General features: G+C 45.1%; 1 protein-coding gene across 6 annotated transcripts in view; it reads right to left on the reverse strand.

The window, feature by feature from the left end:
• Window positions 1-20,095, reverse strand: part of FRMD4A (FERM domain containing 4A) — a 299,143-nt gene that overhangs the window by 188,401 nt on the left and 90,647 nt on the right. Inside the window, exon 1 of one of the 6 annotated variants that reach the window (XM_064504762.1) lies at window positions 6,129-6,709. The exons of 4 other annotated variants lie outside the window; for them this stretch is intronic. In XM_064504762.1, coding sequence (XP_064360832.1) covers window positions 6,129-6,287 — 159 coding nt within the window. In that variant the 5' untranslated portion in view covers window positions 6,288-6,709. Of the gene's footprint in view, window positions 1-6,128; window positions 6,710-20,095 lie in introns of those variants that run through there. One more of the 6 variants, XM_064504756.1, reaches the window with a different exon arrangement.

Here is a 20,095-nt window from a genome sequence, read left to right on the forward strand (position 1 = left end):
AGGCAGTCACATAAACACATTTTTACTGAGGATGTAGGTCCTGGTTTGCCTAATGTTCTTTGACACTGCACAGACATAGCCGGCAAACCAAAATATTTGTTGATGGACATGGAGATTAAATAAATAGTGAAGTATCTTCAGCATGTTAAAAATACAAAGCTTACTGCCTGTCCAAGAATAAACCAGCCCTCCCCCAGCAATTCCTGAAATGTGAGTATTTCCGCAAATGCATGCACTGTGTTAATTCACAAGGCCATTTTTCAGTTGGTCATAGCGGTCAGACATCTTCTGGGCACTGGTAAAAATACACCCAATAGCTCTGTGACATCTCTCACAACAGTCTATGTGTCTGAAAGCTCCAATTGGAACTTCATTATTTGCTAATCTCCTTTTTCAAATGGATTTCAGTCATATAGACAGAAAGCCACATGAAAGATTATAAAACACAATTAAAATATAGCAAGCCTTCATCGCAATTAAAGTATAGCGACTAGTAAGTATTAGCACAATGATAACAGAGTAGACTTGTGAGGGGCAAGTTGTTCTGTTCAAGCTATGCAGACAAATGCATTCCTTCTGTGGTCTTGCAGAAGGATTTGCTTCCCAGGAGGAGAAATGCAGTCAGAGAGTGCTGATAGTACCTTGCTTCAGGGTACCAAGAGTCCCTAGTTCTCAGATATCCTCAGTATCACAGCAACACTTAAAGACAATGAGAAATGGAGCTACTCAGCATCTCTGAAAGTCAAATCCAATCACAATCACTCCACCACAAATGGAAGAAGAATTTTTGGCCGTTTCAACCTGTAACAACTGTATAGGTCGGAGCACAGCCCAAATAACTCCACACTTCTGACTGCTATGTCAGTTCTCCTTTGAAGGCTGAAACCTCTGATGGACAGCACGAGATCGTGACGGCAACATCCAGTATCACCCCAAAGTTGCTCTTTCATCTACCTCTGCTAATGCGTTGCTGCTGTTATAACATGGAGCTGATTTTCCAAGAGCCAAGAAACCAAAGCCTCCCTTGCCAAAAATAATGTAAGTTGCACTGGTTATGTTGATGCCTGGAGCTCCTTTTCTTTTCAAGAAGCCATTGCCCATTGCATTGGCAATAAATCTGGATCATGGCCTCTGTACAGTCTTAGCTTTGTTTCTGTATAATTAGTAGATGGGACTGCAGAAGGGAAACAGCAAACTCACAGATGTTTTTCAGGGTTTGTGTGGTGGAAACAAGAGTCTAGGGAAGGAATACCAGAAACTTTCCTGACTCAGTGGCTTAAAATGAGAACAGACAGCACTGTTTGCATTAGTATGCAGGCAATGATGCACATTGTGTGGAGATCAACATATCTCTGTCATTGCAACCAGGCCCTCTTTAATTCCTCTTTTTCCATAGGAATTAGAAAGTGACCCAGTGCATGCCAGAGTTATGTTGGGGAGTTAATGGTGGAAGTTTTTATTCCCTCTTTTCAGTTCATGGAGGTATTCAGTCTAGAGTGCTATCAGCCCAAGAATAAGTAGATCTCAAATGGTTTTGCCTTGTAAATCACTACCAAAATTCCTTGAATGCCACCATGTACCTCATCATCAACATTTCAGCTGGAAACTTCACCAAGGCATGTGGCCCAACAGTTACTGTACTAACCAACCAGAAAATCAAACCTTGGTTTAATCTTTACCTGCTGGGTTCTAGCGCTGACCCAGATCACTGGGTAGGACAGTTCACACAACAACCCCAAGAGCTCCAGTCCTGTCTGGCGGTGCAAAGGAGGACCTGAGTCCTCTTCAGTGATGTGCATATCTGGGTCCTGCACATCATTTCCCTCTGCAGAGGAATTGTAGTAGTGTTGCCATAAAACCCTCCACAAACCTCAAACATTTGGAAAGCGATAAAAGAAGAAAGAGAGCTTTTTTATGTTTCCCAGGTGTGCTGTGAAGATGAGGCATTTCTCTCCCTTTCCTACATGTTAGCATAACCCTGTCCAATAAAGTTTCCATCCGCTGTTAGGGGGTCTTTGTGGACCATGGAGAAGCAGGAGACATACTGTCCCCAGGAAGCATGAAGGGGCTCTGATCCTTCCTGCTGGCTCTCAAAGGGGTCACCAGTGGGTGCTGATGCTCTGCATGTGCCACTGGTGTCCTCACAGAGAGCCAGTGCTTTGGGAGATTGCCCAGCTCTGGCACAGTGGGTGCCACACCGCGAGGACAGAGCAAGGTGTCTGGGGACTGGGGAAAGGAGGCCACACACGTGCCCCGTTTGCTGATGCTGGTTCTACAAAGAAAGCTCCATGTAAAAACACCAGTCCGACACATTTAACTGAGCCATATTATATGATGGAGGCAATTTCTCAAATCCCTCTTGTGATGGCTATAAAAGCTATTCTGCAATGATTCACAGCTGGCTTGTGCTTACACTGCCCAGATCTGTCTTGCTGCTCCTTTGGGTTCCCAGCTGGTGCCTTCCACCTCTGCATCTTGTTGGGAAGCCTGAGGGTTCATGGCCCACAAGGCTGGGGAGGGGATGCACAAAAACACCCCAGCAGCAAATGGGATGCTACCGAAATGACCCCCAGCAGCCCACAGCTTGCTCTTGGATCAGCAGATGAACCACTGCATGCAGGCAGAGCCTGGGAGGGTTGGAAAGGGGCCTGCTTAGAGCTGATAGCGTTTTGGTGGCTTGAAGTCCTTTCTAGGCCCATTCTGACTTCATAGTTTTCTAGCTTCTTAGGGATATCTCCCAAAAGGGATCCTTCATTTCATCTGAGACCAGTATGGATTTTAGTGGGACGAGCTTCTGAATTCTTGTTCCCATCTGTTTGCAAGTAACTGCGCATACTCCCCTCTGCCCAGCTGTGTTTGATGCCTGTGCAAGCTCTCTGCCATGATCTGGATCACACCAAGGCAAGGGAAGGTTAATGCTGGCACAGCTGTACTTTGCTCTTTCTAAGCACAGGATGGGCCGTGACTACGATACCTCTGGGTTTTCTCCTCTCCTTTGGAGATGGTGGAAATTTTGTCAGGGTGAAGTTCAAGGACATTTGAGCACTTATCTGAGTTTTGTGATGTTCATTCAGGAGGGAAATGCTCTGATGGGCACCTGTGTAAATTCATTCAACAGGCCCAGGAAGTAAATCTAAGGTGTCCCAAATGTGTAGGAGTTACAGGTTACAAAAGGACAGTCTGTGATGCACGTGCCTACAGATTTCCATCAGGACAAAAATATGGTGAGGAGGCTGCTGCGAGCCGAGCCAATGCTCTGCAGCGCAGTTGGACGGTGCTGCTACCAGGTCCACCTTGCAGAGGTGAGACAAGCACAGTTGAGACCTGCCAGGGCACCTACTCAGCCCATCTTGACCCTACAAACCGGTGGCTTGTCTTGACAGTCAAACCAACATAAAGTCATGCAAACACTTTTCCCTGTAATCTGCTCCCACCTGTTCTCTAAAACATAATAGAAATGATGAGAAAAATATTTTTCACTGCTGTGACACCCTGAAGTCAGACCCAGCAGGGGTGAGCCAGCAAATGGTTCCCAGAAGCACAGACGCCCTTGGAAGTGATTAGCTTGAAGAAAAAAAAGCATAAAAGAAAGAGATATGTATTTTTATGGAATATGAGGCAGAATGTTTTCATTAATTTTACAAAGCCTACTAATGTTTCTTTTTAAGGTTGTTTTAGTTTTGGTACCAGGCAGAGGTCCTGCAGCTGATCTACTGATCTAATATATTGCAGGCAGCAAAACTAGCATGGTCAAGATTATTTGCTCATCTAAACAATGACCAGTCAGTGTATCAGGGTAGGAAGATTAAACCTTCAGGCTCTCTGTCCAGGCAATAACCCACTAAGATACCCTGTCAGCATTTAAAGTGGGGGATGGTGGCTACTGGAGGAAATATTGTTAGGATTAATATACACAAGTGTAGAGTTAGCTATCAGCTCATCAGCTATCAGCTTGACCACTAATAATACAATTTATCACACAGCTGGTGAAGGAAAGCAGCCGATACGAAATCCCCTGTTCTTGGCCCGAGATCCACATGGTGCCATCAGCGGTGCAGCCGCAGAGCGGCGTGCCTCTTCGGCTCTCCCAGGAAGGGCCGCTCTCTTCTGGGAAGTGAAAAGCATGCTGATTCGGGAACAGGGAGGCGCCTTTGCCCATTCCATTTCCCTGCTGACTCCAGGGAGGGGGGATAACATGCCGGTAAGAGGATGTAGTGCCATGGGATGGGGCTGAATACGTGTGCGTGGTGTATGGTACACTGCACCATGAGCTCTGTGCTCACATCAGTGTAGATCTGGGACAAGATCATCAATCCTAGGAGAGATATCTAGCTTCCACGGGTGGTAGCATCCCCCTGCAAATGGTGTTTAGTTGGAGATAGGTTATTCACAGTCTGAGACTGGATGTGTCTAATGGTTTCTCCTCAACTTTGGTGGGTAAAAATGGCTACATAGGCAAATATTGGAGGGTAAAAGGGGATTCAGCATTGACCAGTGGAGTGTGAGATCTCTTTCTCCCCCTTCCCCTGTCCCAGGCCCACGTCAGCTAATTGGCCTCAGATTCAGGGCCTAAAATAAGCTCCTAAGAGCAGATGGGGTGAGGAAGGGAGCGGCTTTGGCCTGACTTGGTACCACTGGTACGACCTCCCACCAAACGGCAGGCGAGTGGGCACAGGGCCATGCGCTCCTCCTCCTGCACTGTTGTTGCAATTGCTCCCACACGGCTTTCAAAGCTGTGTCTGAGGCCACCAGGAGAGTTAATGGGACTAGAGATCCTTCTGGGCAGCGGATTTCGGTTATTAGCTGCGGACATCTTCTAGTACAAACAAATATTTAAAATAAACATGCTGCCCATGCCTGCTGAACGCCAAAGAAAGCCATAAAATCTATTTCTGAAGTCTGCAGAAACCAGAGCTCGGTTTGAAGCCTATTCAAAGTTTGCTGAATTCACTAAGATTCTTCCCCTGGTCTCCCTCAAACCAACACACACAATTTCTACAAGCTTTTATTCTGGCCTGTTCTGTAAACCTTGGCTTCACACATAGGGACTCCCAAAACACAGGAAAAGCAAAATACAAAGCAAATTGGAGTAGCAGAAAATGTCTTTTCAAAATGCAAATGCTGATCGGTCAATCCAACATCCAGCAGTAGGCAAACCTGTGAAGCTGATAAATATTGTAACCACGGGTTTGTCTCTGCGGCGGAACAAATGTTTGGCCTCAGTTGTCTAAAGCTGATTAGCAAAACAGATGAGTTGAATAGTTGTTAGCTTACAGGATCATTTTAACCTGGACTCACCTATGGACTGGAATAAGAATTGCTATCAAAACTGGTATCCATTTCTAGTACCTTCACTGTTATGTTAGCTCACATTATTTAACCCAGTTTAGCAAGTCTCAGAAACAAATGTAGTTTATTAGAGCTGTTCAGTTATACCTCAAGCTGCAAACAGTTATCATAGCTCTACGGAGAAGCCAATAGACCAAGCACTAAGTCTCCATGTCCACCCTGTTCAGAACAGCAGAGGGGGAAAGGGGGGAGGCAGTTTATATACCACATAGATTATGTACCAAATAAAGTAAAATAAAATAAACATTTCAGGTAATCAGGTACCTCAGACGTTATAAAGCTGAACAGTCAGAAAGCATTGCATAAATGTATTAGGGATACTTAGTGCTACTGCGATTTAAAACTAAACGGATTTGCCCATTTTCCACAAGCAGGTTACGTGTCTTTAGGCATCCTTCCCTCCGGATAAGCTCTAACTTACTATTGTGCAAGCGTGGGGACTGTGTGAGGACACAGCACAGCTAAGGCTGGCTGTTCCTATGAGAACAAAGCTTCACAAAGATGAGGTATGTAGCAGACTGATCCTTAATTTGCATTCACTTATTCCCCCCTGCTCTGCGGGAAGGAGAACTTGGACCCGTGTCCAGCCTTGGGAAACCCCATGGCCAGCCTCACATTCTGGATATCTCCTCCCAGACATCTCCCGTGCGTGGGGCATCCTCAGCTCCCACCATTTCTGGTAGGAATGGGATCGGACCCTGTGTGATTCCAAGGCGGTTTCCCCTCTGCAGGACCTGAGTCAGGCTCGGCGACTCTGGCCTGGTGTTTGGAAACCCTACCTGATAAACGGCTCTGGAAATGCACCATGGCTTCAGCATGAGCTGCAGAACCCTCAGGTTCCCAAAGCGGCAGGTCCTCAGGGCCCGGGACGTCAGGTTCCACACCAGGCTGTCCCAGCTGTAGAGCAGATCCTCAAAGCCAAAGAGCACTGCAGCCATGCCAGCTCCCTGTGTGAAACACCCGGACTCCCTGCTCAGAAGCGATCCGCTAATCCCCAGGCGCCTTATGAACTGCAGGGTTAAAAAGCCACCACAATTTCCATCAAAGGAGGAGAAAGGAAAAAAACCCAAAACCCCCAAAAACCTGACAACAAAAAACAGCAGCCAAAATAAACTGTTTGGGGATGTGTCTTTCTTCCTTCACACACACCCTTCAGGATGTGGTTTCTTCCCGCATGTATCTTCTCAACGTGAATTCTGCTGCACCCAGGGATGAGCAGGGAAAAGGTAAAAATATCTATCCTGACTTAGGAAGAGAGTTGCACATCCCTCACGAAGGGCTTCTTGGTTACACTGCATCCCTTCCCAGCTCTCCGCTGCAGAACCAAGAAACAAACTCGGATCCAAAGTCATCACTTTGAAAGCTAAGTCCTGGGACTCCTTCCAGAGGGAGGAAAAAAGCCGCTCGCTTTCCCTCTCTCCCTCTGCCAACATTCCCAAGACATTCCAGTATTGGGCTTAACTCTTTCAAACACTCCCAAATAACAGCTGAGAAGACAGCTTTGCCACATGCAGCATTTCATCCTTTTGTTTCACATGTTGACTAGCCATTGCAGAGTTATACTCTGGTCTTTTTTTCCATCCAGCTGCCTGTTTTGGAGCCTTTATATGTTTTGGACTCAGAATGATACTTCATCTTTATATGAGACTTATGTAACAGTCTGCAAAACAACATTATTTTCTGAAGGGCTGATATCTTGGAGAGTTGCACAGATTAAACTGTGCCCGCTTAAAATCAGTCTGGTTCAGCTGGTGGGGACATAGTTTAACTCTTGTGCAGCTTGCATTAATAAGGATAGGATTCATTTCAGTAAACATGGGAGAATGCAATATAGTTCTTTCCATCTGTGCTGGATGCCAAAGTGCCCTTTCTACTCTACGGAGGCAAACAGCCACTTCTGATGCAAGGCAGCCCTTCCTAAAGTAGGTGCTGGGAAGAGGTCAGTTCCCTGCCTGTTTCCCTGCAGAAGCTCGGAGCAGCTCATCTAGGTGGAGACTTCAATGCTGTCAACATTTAAGATTAGGTGAGATGAGGTAACCAGTCCAGTGACGGTGAAAATAGTTTTGCACACAGGGGTTTTGCAGTTCAGTCAAATCATCATAAAATGCACGTGGTTAAATTGCAGCAGCTTTTCTAGCATGCCTATTAGTGCTCCCTCTACCTATGGGCTAAGGTTTAATAATCAGGTGGGGAAACTGAGGCACAGAGCAGAAGTATTTTTTCCAAAGCCACAGCACAAGCTAGCAATCTTGTAGACAGCTGCCTGTCAGTGCTATTTTCTACTCATTTCACTGTCCCATCAGAGGAATGTACATAAAAAAGGCAATGGGATAGGCTGGGAGCAGATGGGAGTCAGCTGGTGAGTGCCTACATAGAGGCACTTCTGAGCAGGGAATTTTTAGAGGTGAAGATGAGACAAGCCCACTTCTAGCTGAACTCATTAAGGACTTGTGAGCACCAAGCCCCTAAGACCTCAGATGGTTTCTCATTTAACAGAACTGAGCACCAAGTCAAAGGAAACTCACAGAATGACTGAATAGTTGGAGCTGGAAGGAACCTCTGGAGATCCTCTGATCCACCTTCCCACCTCCCCACTCCCAGTCTGAAGTAGATTGCCCAGGACCATGTCTGGTTGAGTTTTGAAAATCTCCAAGGATGGAAACTCCACAAGCTCTTTGGGTAACTCATTCAAGTGTTTGACCACACTTACAGTAAGAAAGTGTTTTCTTATGTTCAGATGGAACATCCTGTGTTTCAGTTTGTTTCCATTGCTTCTCGTTCTGTTGCTGGGCACCACTGAGAAAAGTCTGGCTCCATCCTCTTTATACCCTCCCATCAGTTATTTATACACATTGGTAAGCCCCCCCTCAGTCTTCTCTTCTCCAGGAGTCCCAGCTCTCTCAGCCTCTCCTCATATAAGAGATAGTCCAATCCCTTAATCTTCTTCATGGCCGTTCACTAGACTCACTCCAGTAGGTCCACGTCTCTTGTACTGGGGAGCCCAGCACTGGACCCAGCACTCCAGATGTGGCCTCACCAGTGCTGGGTAGAGGGGAAAGACCACCTTGCTCGACCTGCTGGCTATGCTCTGCCTAATGCAGCCCAGGATGCTGTTGCTCTTCTTTGCAGCCAGGGCATATTACTGACTGACGGTCAACTATTTGTCCACCAGTCCCCCCAGGTCCTTCGCTGACGAGCTGCTCTCTAGCTGGTTGGTTCCCAGCCTGTACTAGTGCATGGGGTCATTCCTCCCCAGGTGCAAGACTTTGCATTTCCCTTTTTTGAACTTCATGAGGTTCCTCTGCACCCATTTCCCCAGGCTGTCAAGGTCTCTCTGAATGGCAGCACAGCCCTCTGGTGTGTCAGCCACTCCTCCCAGTTTTGTGTCATCTGCAGACTTGCTGAGGGAGCATTCGGCCCCAAGATCCAGGTCATGAATGACTCGGAATCTCAGAATCCAGAAACTCAGAATCCAGAGCGGCCTTATGAGAAACCACCATTTCCTGAAAGCCTTGATGGCTTCTCTGATTTTACTCTCTGCACTGGGGAGGGAGCAGGGAGATTCACTGCTGTTTGAACTTCTGCAATTTGCTCCACATCCTAACAAAATCTATAGGTAGTTTGATCTTGGAGGACTGGAGGGCACAAAGCGAGTGGCACATAATCAGCACGATAATGCTGATTGGCTCATTGACTGGGCAGGTGGAGGGACAGGAAAATACAGCTGCAAAATTCATGTTCTCAGCATAATTGCTTCTTCAGGACATCATTTTTAGAGTGGCACCATAAAAATAATATTTCCTTAGAACTTATTAGAAGCTATTCATTCTGCAAAGCTTAGTTTTCTTTCCCCTTTTCTTTGTGGTCCTGCCTTTCTGTTTGCTTGGTGTTCAGCTTTTTCTGTTAGTCTCTCTACATTCATCTGTCTCCTGGTGATTTTTTTGCCTGCCTGTAAATTAAGTAAAACATTGCCTCCATTAGCAGCGATGCAGACAAGGGACTAGGAACATCTCCATTATAAGACCTCATTTGGAAAAAAGATTTTTTTTCTTTTTTACGTGTTACTTGACTAGACAACATTTGCCCCAGGCTACAGCCTAGTGTATATGATCTCTGCCTGGGAGCAGAAGAGAGGAAAAGAAAGAAATGTGTTTGATAAAAGAAAGTAGTGGGGGGAAAGAAACCATAGCAAGTGACTGCTCTGGGATGTGATCTAACCACTCTGGTATTCTGGAAGGGGGAGAGAGGGGAAATGGAGGATATGCTGCAGTTTTAAAATTAGCTACTCCACATGTGCATCTAGTCTTTCCGTATGTTTGAAAGGAGACTTTTGCCCCCCCTGTCCCAACTCAGTAATTACTCAACAGATGAGGACAGTTCTGAAGGAGCTGTTTCACTCTGCTGATTACATAATCAGACTTTCTGAAAACAGTTTCCCTACATATTTGTTTAACTGATAGACTGGAACAGTCTCCTCAGGAGTCACTTGAGTCTATAGGAGGCCCACTGAGCATTGGAGCATGTAGATTTACCTTCATGATTAGACCAGATTGTTCAGTTTCCTGCAGAGTTTTTCCTGCTGATTAGACACATACTATTTTTGAGGGGGCAAAAATTGCCTGAATAGAGATTATCAGGCCCACCTCCCATTTTCCAGGGGAATTGCTACCATGCATGTTTCTCAGGCAAAGACAGACCGTTTCCTCCACAGCCAAGCAGCTCTGGACCTGCCTGCCCCTGAGAGAGAAATTAGTCCTGGGAAACCCAGCTGGAAGGGTGACAGACTATTTTAATGCGAATTCAGCAAAACCAGGTGGATATTGGTTATGCTGAAGCTTGCAATAGAAAGACTTCTGCAGCCCAGGAAGAAATTCCTGGCCAAAAGCAGGGCAGAATTGCCTTGCATCAGTGTGAAACACACAGCCTGGGAGGGAAGGGCCAACTCCCAGGTGAAATGAGGCACAGTAGCTATCATCTCTGGCCTCCTCCATTCCAGGTTAGTGCCCTGCCTAGCATGCTCTTGGCTATATTTTGAAATACTGTCTTACTTTCAAGTGTCCCAATTTGTCAAGAAAATCTTTTTTTCCAGTGACACATCATAGAATGTGCTCTTACATGTCTGAAAGGCCAGAAGAGAGCATTTCCACAGGGAAAGGGAGAAGAGAGGAGAAAAAATTACCAAGACTCACCAGGTTGGCTATTCTGCTGGCATACACTTCGAGTAATTTCTGTAAAACCATCTTACATTTCTATAAAATGCTTTAAGTTTCACCTTCACTGAGGTCGATTAGGAATAAAAAGGTCCTTTGCACTCTACATAGATCTATAGATATTTTCAGGTCTTTTCAGCACAGCTTCTCTAATTATGTGCTGATTATTTCCTGCTGTCTCTGAGAAATGTCAGGAAAAACATTTACTATAAAACCTCCCACGTTCTACTGACAGTCCAAAGGCTGTTACAAGGATATAAAAATAGCTCATTACTTTCCATGAAAAAGGGGGAAAAAAATCCATTGATTTGCTGTGTTCCTTGACCTAACTGCCAATGAGACCTGAAGGCTGAGGGTGGACTTCCCCACCTGACCTCAGCGGCCAACTCCTCCTCAGCGCAGTCCCCCGAAAGCTGAGCTGGTGAAGCATTGCCATGCACTGGTGTAGGCAGATGCTGTCTACACGCGGGAGCTCGGAGTGACAGGTCTGTGTTTTTCCTTTAGGCAGCTTGTATATTCTGGCCTTGAAAGAAGGAATTCAGCATCACACTCTAGTGTGCTCTCCAGTGATTCTCTGCCCACAACTTTCCGAAGGGTGTGGATGTGCTTGGGTGTGTTGAAAGACAGATGTGCTGGGGAGAGGGTAGTTTCCTTTGAGCTTGCTGTAGATGTACCGGAAACATCCTGTTTCTGCTCAGCATATGGCCCCAATGGCCTCTGCAGCTCCAGACCGGTTCTTTTAAGACTTATTTCAAATCTATTACTCTTTTTGATCTTTCTTCCTCTATAATATTAAAAGGATTAGTGTTGTTAGATCTTCATGGCTGAAGTTCCCTTTCATGTTGCAGCTTCATGCTTTATTGTGTTGGAAATGTTTTTTTTGAGATGTTTAACTAGTCATATTTTCCTCCTTGTGCCTTAACGGCACATCACTTCTTGGCTGACACGACAGGAACAGCTAGGGATGACCCACTGCCAAGTGACAAAACACACTGAGAAGGAGACACTGTCCTTTCTGCTCTGTTTGAGGTGCACGTGTGCCTACTGAGAGCCAGAGCCCTCAGCGGGGACTTGCAGAAGTGTGCTCCCTCCAATAACTGCACCAGAACGCAAACACTGCAAAGATTTCCGAACGGACGTTGGGCTCCAAAGCCTTTCGAGAACCTGAGCCTCTGGGCTTTCCCCTATTCCCACCCCACATGAGGTGGTCTCGTCCCTCCTTTGGGCTTCTCCCTTTCCCTGCCCTGGGCCTCAAGGGGGCCTTTGCTGCGGTCCAAGGAGGGGCTGTGGAGGCCCAGGGGGGTTCTGCGTGCGGGTCAACGAATGCCAGTGGGAGCTTCCCAGGGGCAAGGACTCAACACAGCTGGCATTATTTTTCATAGCTTTGCAGGGTTTCATGGTTTGTGATTTGAGGGAAGGGCTTTAATAGGGGCTGGGCATGGCATCTGAGTTGAAGAAGCAGGTCCCCAGACTTTAAGGCCTATAACACACAATATCTATAGCACAGGCGAAGGAAAATCACCCGAACTTACAAAGAGAGTGAAAATTGGGTATGGATGTCCAGACTGGATCTAGTGAGAGCTTTGATCAAATAAGTGCTAAAGACCACAGCCCAATGCCTGTTACAGGAATGAAAAACAAGAATAACTCTACCGACCATACAATATTTTTGGACTGATGTGAGATCGTGACCTCACTGTCTGGGACACAAGATCTGGCTCATAACCATGCTTGAATCTTTACAACCATGTAGAGGAGGCACAAACACCGGAGCTCACCTCTCTGGAGCTGCAGATAGAGAAGCTGCTCTTGGAAGCATTTCTCCAAAGGTCTTCTGCATCATGCAGACATGAAAGTTTGCATAGCATCAGTTACTTTCTAACTCTCACCCATCACACACTACCAAAAACAGAGATGTAAAGAGCCTCCACTCTCCCATCCCTTGATCTGCCATCCTTGACAGTCCTACAACTCTCCTGCAGAGAAAATACAAGAAACTGAAGACTTTGCTGGATACAGTTTAAGATGAACATCACAAGTCAGAAATCCTGAATAATTTCCTCAAGATGTTGTCACGAGTCCTTATGGCCTAAAATGTTCCATAATTAAATGAACTGCTGCTTTTTACAGTAATAGCTCAATGAAAATTTACTATTCTAGTCATCTACCTAGATCATAACATTTCTAAAGCTCTTTGAAAATGTAAAGTGCTCTGGTAGTGCTGAGTATTATCGTTATGTGAACAACAGCTCCTTGTGTGTAAGACTGCACGTGTCCTCACTCTACAGGGATATTTAATGACTGACATAGGAGATTATGTCATATCCTCAAATCATACAGATTCAATTTCCTAAAGTAATACATGTTAGTGATTTAACAAGGTTTAAAAGTAGATGAATCCTATAAAGCTACGCTTGTACTTGTCCATAATGTTCAAACAGCTAAAGTGAATTCACTTCTCTGTGCAGAAACGTGAAAGAGATTGTACAGAGATTTGCTATTAAATCCTCTTTCTCTGCGAACATTGCAGTGAATGAGTCTACGGGAGGGGATGTAGGTCAGAACAATGTATTAAGTAAATATTGCAGAATGGTCACAGAAAGTTAATGGTGAGATCTTAAATACGATTATTCACTTTGGAAACCTGAGCTTATGATATAGTCCTATCCCTCTGAGGATTGTAATATCCTATGACCAGTGTACCACACATTTTCATACACTGATTGCCACAAGGTTTATGATCATGCTGCAGTCTGGTACTATTTGCAGAAATGCTCGGGAGAATTATTTTTGGCCAAAAGAAAACAGAGAAAATCACAGCCTGCTTAGGACTTGCATGTGGACAGGGGGCAATGTAAAGCTCCTCCATCAGCTGGGCAGTATTCCGTCCATATTATTCACCTGTCCCTAAAGTAGCCTTGGGCATGGGGATGAAGCAATATGAACCTCAGACAAACCTGAGTTTGTGCCCATCAGGCAGGCACTGAATATCAGGCTGGGGATCTAGCACACCTGGCGGTTTCTAGGAACAGCTCATACACATTGTTCAGTTACACTTTTCTTGTTTCAGTCTTTTGTTTATTCCTATGTCAACTGGAGCAAGCCCTGCAACACTTGCATTTATGAAGGGTTGCCCGGTATCCATGTATTCACATCTTTTTGAACTATGCATTTAGCATGCCCTTCCCACCCCGTAACAGAGGATGATGTCCAGGCTGTCAAAAGTCAGTGGGCTTGGCTGTGGGCTGTAGTTAGAGGACTGATTGCTTTATATTGCAGGTGTCTCCAGACTGGCACTGTTCGTTTGGGAGAGAGGACAAACCTGGTGACTCATAGAAAGCCAGTCTGCAGTTTCGCCATATGGTAAGATGGGTAATTTAATGATATGCAGCCTTGCTGTCTGTGTAACACAAGCCTATATACAGCACAAATGGCCTATTCCAGAAGAACATTTTCTTACAGCTTATCCTGCAGATATATTTAAGTAGTCTGTCTGATTCAGACCCAGTGGTAACACTAACGGCATTCAATGACTAATACAAAGTCCTTTCTGTTCACAGACAAGAGTTGGGCATTTCATCAAAAAGGAGGAGGGCAAAGAGAACATATTTTAGAAAATCAATGGACCAGATTTCTCATGTTTGATCTTGCCTATAGGTTGGAAAGCCTATTCCTGCCTAAGCTAAAGTGTATATATTTAATTGCTTCTAAAGCACCTTATAAGCGATCATTACAAGCAAATACTTGTCATGTTGGTTAGAATGTTATTGTCCTAGACAGAGAAGAAAGGTATAATATAAACAGGTCAAATTTGGCCTTCAGAGTAGAAATGAGGAGGAATCTGGTCCTATTCCAGAAGAGCCATCAGTTTCCTAAGTAACATTAGACAAGTCACGTAACATTTTCATTTCCCCAGTGGATTAATTCACTGACATTTGCCAGGTGCTATGAAATCCCAGGGGAGCTGTTTTACACTAAAAAGTAAATATGTCTTCAGCCTGTTAGAAAAGCCAACCAGTTGTATTCTGCAAGACTTCTACAGCAAAAAGCAGCAATGCTTGAAATATTTGGCAATAGCTCAGGTTGATAATGTACCCTCTGTGCTGAGACATCCTACACTGATTTGAGAAATGGTCATAACTGTAGATGAATATTCTCTGAGGTGAAGACTGGTTAGTTACTTATATCTTCCCGCTGGCAGTAGCGCTGTAGACATCCAGGAACTAAATGCACATGGAGGGCACAGTGCAGAAAGGTGATGGCCCTGTTGACTCTGAGGTACAGAGGTCCCAGAGCTAGCCATGATCTGAGCTGTTAACACCAAAAAACACAGCACATACATATGCTCGTACACCCATTGGAGGTTTCTATGCTGGAGCTGACTCATGTGGGGACAGCTGGGTTGTCTCAGCACAATTAATCTGCAATCAGGAGACTCAAGAGTCAATGTAGGGTGATTATGCTGTTGCAACAGATCTTCACACTGAGAAAATCTCCCCAGCTGGGACCAGTTAGACCTTCTCAGTGGAGCATAGCTGTTGACCTCAACCCTATTTGCTCCTGAAACATGGACCCCTGTGGCTCATACTAATGGAAAATCTCCATTTGCCTTGTAGGACAGCTCTGGATCCATGCCATCCAAAGTGATAATGCATGCATAGTTGACAGAGGATGATAACTTGCACTTCTGTTGCTGCTCAGCTTAAAACCCTGTACAAACATCAGTTTCTATCCTCATGATGCTTTGAGAGGTTTGCATTTTTGTCCTGCTACCAGAGCTGTGGCTAAACTGGGACATGAGGACTGAGTGCTTGTGTGGGACAACCAGTCACAGAAGTCAGCAGTCCTGACTTTCCCTTTTTCTAGCTATTTTCTACAGCTACTATTACACCCACATATCCACCAGCATATCCAGACAGTGTGCTGAGTTTCAGGAGGTATAAATAGTAGCTCAGACTTCATCTGCAGAGGTGGAGTGCAGTTAATGAAACTCCCCCATGCTCTGCCTTCCAACCTGATGATCTCTGCAGTTTCTAGCTTGTTTGTTGATTCATTCCGAAAAGAGGAGAAAATGGATCGAAAGCTGCCGAATTGAGGCAGCAATTCAATCACTTCATTGTCTCCACAGACAGCAGACTGAAGCTGTTCAAAAGTTAAAACAAAGAGGATTTACGCTCTTGATTTAGAAATTTATGACTCATTCCCATTTTGGCCGTTGTTTGAAACGGCTGTCATTTCCCCTGCCCCCAATACATCCATACCATAAAGAAAACCCATAAACTCTCTGCTGTGCTTATCTTGATACACAAAGAATTCAAATGTTCACTGTTGCTATCTGGAACTTGACTTCCTGTTATTAAGAAGGACATCCTAGTATTTAACAGCACCAGATTTTTTATTTTTTTTCCTTCTTCAAACCAGGCAGAATGTCTAATGATTCTGGGATTTGTTTCCTGCTTGTAATTAAGTAGGTCACAGCTGCAAAGCAAGAGAACAAGAAAATATTCAGATCACACAAAGCCAAGAATGATTAAATCATTTGCAGCTGAAGGATATAGCAGATTTTTTTTTTTTTTATGAAGTCTCAAGTCTAAGGAAAACAAATATAGGAACTTTTAAGAGAATGATGAACTTGGAAGTTCTGCCCAAGCACCACAGTAGCTTGGAAAAAAAACAGTGATCAAAAACTAGCTAATGTTGTTCACAAGTTGAATAGATTTATGTGGCTGAAATAAACTCGCTCCTTCATTGCTTAGGGCCACATATTCTATCCATGCAATTCTCTTTGAACCACACACAAGATTGCCCTCATTTCTTCTGGGCAATTCCCACCAGGCTGTGTGCAACACAGCCCTCCATGTAAGCCTGAAATGTAGTGCCCTCTCCTGTAGCTCTGAGACGGCCACGATCCCTGGGCAAACACCCCTGCAACTCCAGATGCAACTCAGTCACAGCATGACTTCTCCCCAGGCAAGAAGCTCTCACAGGGCTGGAGGTCTTTTGATCTGCACTCATGGCTCTCAGTGTTATGTTGCTCTGATTCGGCTCCCACTCCACCCTGGTTTAGGGTGGCAGGTGGTTCCCAGTCACTAGATGACTACCTTCACCCCGTAGACAGATGTTCCCAAGTGAATATTGGCACTGCATGGACCATTGCCCTTAACTAGCCATGCACATGTGGGCTGAAGAACAAGCTCTGAAGGTCCCTGACAGAGGGGTTAGGCATCAGGGTTTTGCTTTGTCATGCACAGACATCAACTAATGAAGTTATGCCTAAATCTCACAAAACAGGGAGAAACTTTCTTTGTAGAGCCAAGGTGTTGGTCTGTGTGAACCAGGCAATTAAAAACAAAGTCAGGCCTGACTGACCTAGTTTGGTCTCTTGCAAGATTCAGGAGAAGTATAAATGACTGCATTTTTGTCATGGTGCTTTTTGAAGGTGTCTGTGATTTTGCCTAGGTGTTGGTATAAATCAGAGCAGCACCAACACTCCTCCAAGCCATTGCCTCAGCCAAAAACAAGGAACAGAGAGCAGAAAACCTGCCACCCTGACCTTCCCCAGGTACAGACCTGATATCGCTCTACACCATCCTGAAAGGGACATGCAGTACGGTACTCAGCTATGAGAACAGCACTATTAAGCTCCTGCCTAGTCTAAAGGGAAGTTGAGATTTGTTCCAAAGGCATTATAGCTGTAACAATAGGGCTTTTATTCTGTGTGGTGAGAGAAATGTTCTCTGGGCAGATTTAGGTCTGAAGTCCACCAAACCCAACACTGTATAGGGCAGTGGTCCAGTCAGACAAGGAGCATTGCCTTGGCAGGGAACATCCCTTGTGAATCTGTCAGATTTCAAAACAGGGCCGGTGTATGGCTTTGTTGGAAGAGTGGTTAAGACATGCATAGAACGACAATAATGAAAACATATTGCTGCTTCTATACAAATGTGATCAGGAGAGCCATAAATTTTAGCAATTATAAATTGATGATGACCTCATGTTTACTCAAGGTCTGGTTGGGAAAGTGTCATGGGAAAAAAAGCCCATGTAGATTGTATTCTGGGCCCTGTCCCCGTCTGACCAGACGTGATCAGTTCATTCCAGGATAAGAGAATGTGCATCTTTCTATGCTAGTATTTCTTGGCTTTGCGAGCTAGGAATTGGGGTGAAAGACATGCTCACTGCCTCCCTGATGTACAGTCATTATGAAACACAAACAAAGAAAGATTTCTCAGAGCCAAGCGCCTGGGGAATTTGAGGCCAGTCCTGCAGTCTCTCCTTGCAAAACACTGACCTCAGAGGAGAGGGGCTGCTTGCATGAGCATGGTGACACATAGCCATGGCTGCAGAAGATGCCTGATCCGTCTTCAAGTGATTCAAGGTATTTGGATTTGTAGGTTCTCACCTGGAGTTTCTCTAAAAGAAGCTTAATTTCAGAGACATTTTGTTCCTCTCCCCCCAAAATGGTGTCCTTTCAACTTGAACCCCTCACATGGAGACGGTTACACTTAGGCTCTGCTGATGGACTCCTGGGGAAGGGAAGTTAGCTGACTTAAGAGAAAACATCAGTGCTGGGCTATGTAAGGGGAATTCAGAGACCTCACAGCATCTCTCTCTTCGCCTTTGGAGAAAAACATTCATGCTGCCTACACCCCCATGCTGAATCTTTCAGCAATTTCCCTTCCAAACGAGGGCAGATAATAGGCCCCTCAGATTAGTTTAAAAAAGGCTCAGGAATTAAAAGTTTTCAAAGTGCTGCTGCAACCCTGAGCCTGGCCAGTACAGCACAATCTGCCGTGACTAATTTTAAGGAGAAGGGACTAGATCATTATTTGGCATCAACCTATTTATCTTTCCTCTGACAGCAGCCTACAGAAGCTGGAGAATGGCCTCAAGGCCATTTTAACCACTCTCTGGTGACTGATTAGATGGGTTGGAATGAACTAACATTCTGCATTGACTGTACTTTTAAAAATCAACGTCCTCTGTTTTTATGACTCTTCTTGGCCAGGATCCCACTTGCTGTAACTGCAGCAAATTCTTTTCCATCTGCAGGAAACTGTCACTATTGGTGCATTTGAAAGTTTACAGGAGGATACTTGTTGGCTACATTACAGCAAAGCCCAGGGTGGGAAGAGGAAGCTTTCCAGCATTTCAGGGTGGAAATGCTGAAAATTAGAAAGCCTCCTCCCAGGCCCTCTCTTGGTTTGCAGCATGGGTTGGGTGGAGAGATGCTGGAGAGGGAGTAAGAGGATGTGAATGTACATTCCCAGCTATCAGGAGCCCTGAAGTTTGATCCTGCTTCAAACATACGCAGATTTGCACAGTGTCGGCAATTCGCTTTAGCTCTTCCCCTCAAATATCCTGGCTGCCAGGTAGGAAGGACAGCACTGTCTGGGTCTTGCAGAAGTGTGATGAGGACTGGTGTCTGCAGAGCCATGGGAACATGTAAAGCCCTACATATTTTAAGGAATGAGCTAGGGTTGCCAAACTTCCCTCTTGAAATAGCTTATCAATCATATTAGCCTTGACAATTTTTGTTGGATCGCATTTTCAAAAACTGGAAACTTCAGGCTTTGCCTTCAGACAAAGGTAACAGCTTTGAGCTCAGCTCTGAATAAAGGAGATCGTGTGAAATATGTGCAACTCGCTTTTCTTAGTTTTATCTGAAAATCTGGACCTTTTAATGAGGACAAACTACCTGGGGCATTTTAACCTTGCTCCTCCTTCCTGCTGTCTGATGATACATTAAGATTGATTAACGGAAGGCAGAAAGTCACTCGTTTGTTGCCCTCATTCAGCTTCTCAAGATACTCCAGTGCATTATGGATAATATTGCAACATATGTGGGACAATCCCTGTGGTTAGAGACATATCACAGCCACTGAAAATACAGCAAAAGAATTAACCAAAACAAAATGCTGGGGAGTTTATTCAGAGTGCTATAGAGGAGGAAAAGGACACTGGCTTTCTCCTCTTTGAAGAATGGTCATTTCTCATGGATCACACTGATCAGGGGAGTGCGCTGACCCTGTGCTTTTCCCCTGAGCATCTCAAAGCACTGGTGTCCAGCCAAATCCCAGCATCTCCTGTAGTTGCAGTAAGTATAGGCATCCACATCAATATAAGATACACATTGCTTTGAATATCAGATTATGTCTATCCTGCACCGAAAGAGAGGCATTTGGAGGAGCTGTAACTACAGAATCCAGTCCCTTTCCTATTTCGGCAGCTGCCTTGCACACAGGTGAAGTATCTGGTATTTTACTAAGCCATTAGTCAAGGTGCTACACTGTGCATTTTCAGGGATCTACTTCTGGTGCCCTTACCTCAAGCCTGCAAGCACATAAATGTGAGAGACTAATCTTGAGCACGGCCACAGGGCTGTTCTTCAGAGCAGGTGCAGACATTTCCCCAAAGCTCTCTAAGCTCCCAAGAGGAAACAGTGAGCACCCTGAGTTCCCCAAACCAGACTGTCAAATACAGAAGCTCCTAAAATTAGCAACTGCTTCTGCAGACACTGCCCCAGGAACACAGAA

This window comes from Dromaius novaehollandiae, chromosome 1 (genome assembly GCF_036370855.1).
Source record: "Dromaius novaehollandiae isolate bDroNov1 chromosome 1, bDroNov1.hap1, whole genome shotgun sequence".
In the NCBI taxonomy this organism is placed as follows: domain Eukaryota; kingdom Metazoa; phylum Chordata; class Aves; order Casuariiformes; family Dromaiidae; genus Dromaius; species Dromaius novaehollandiae.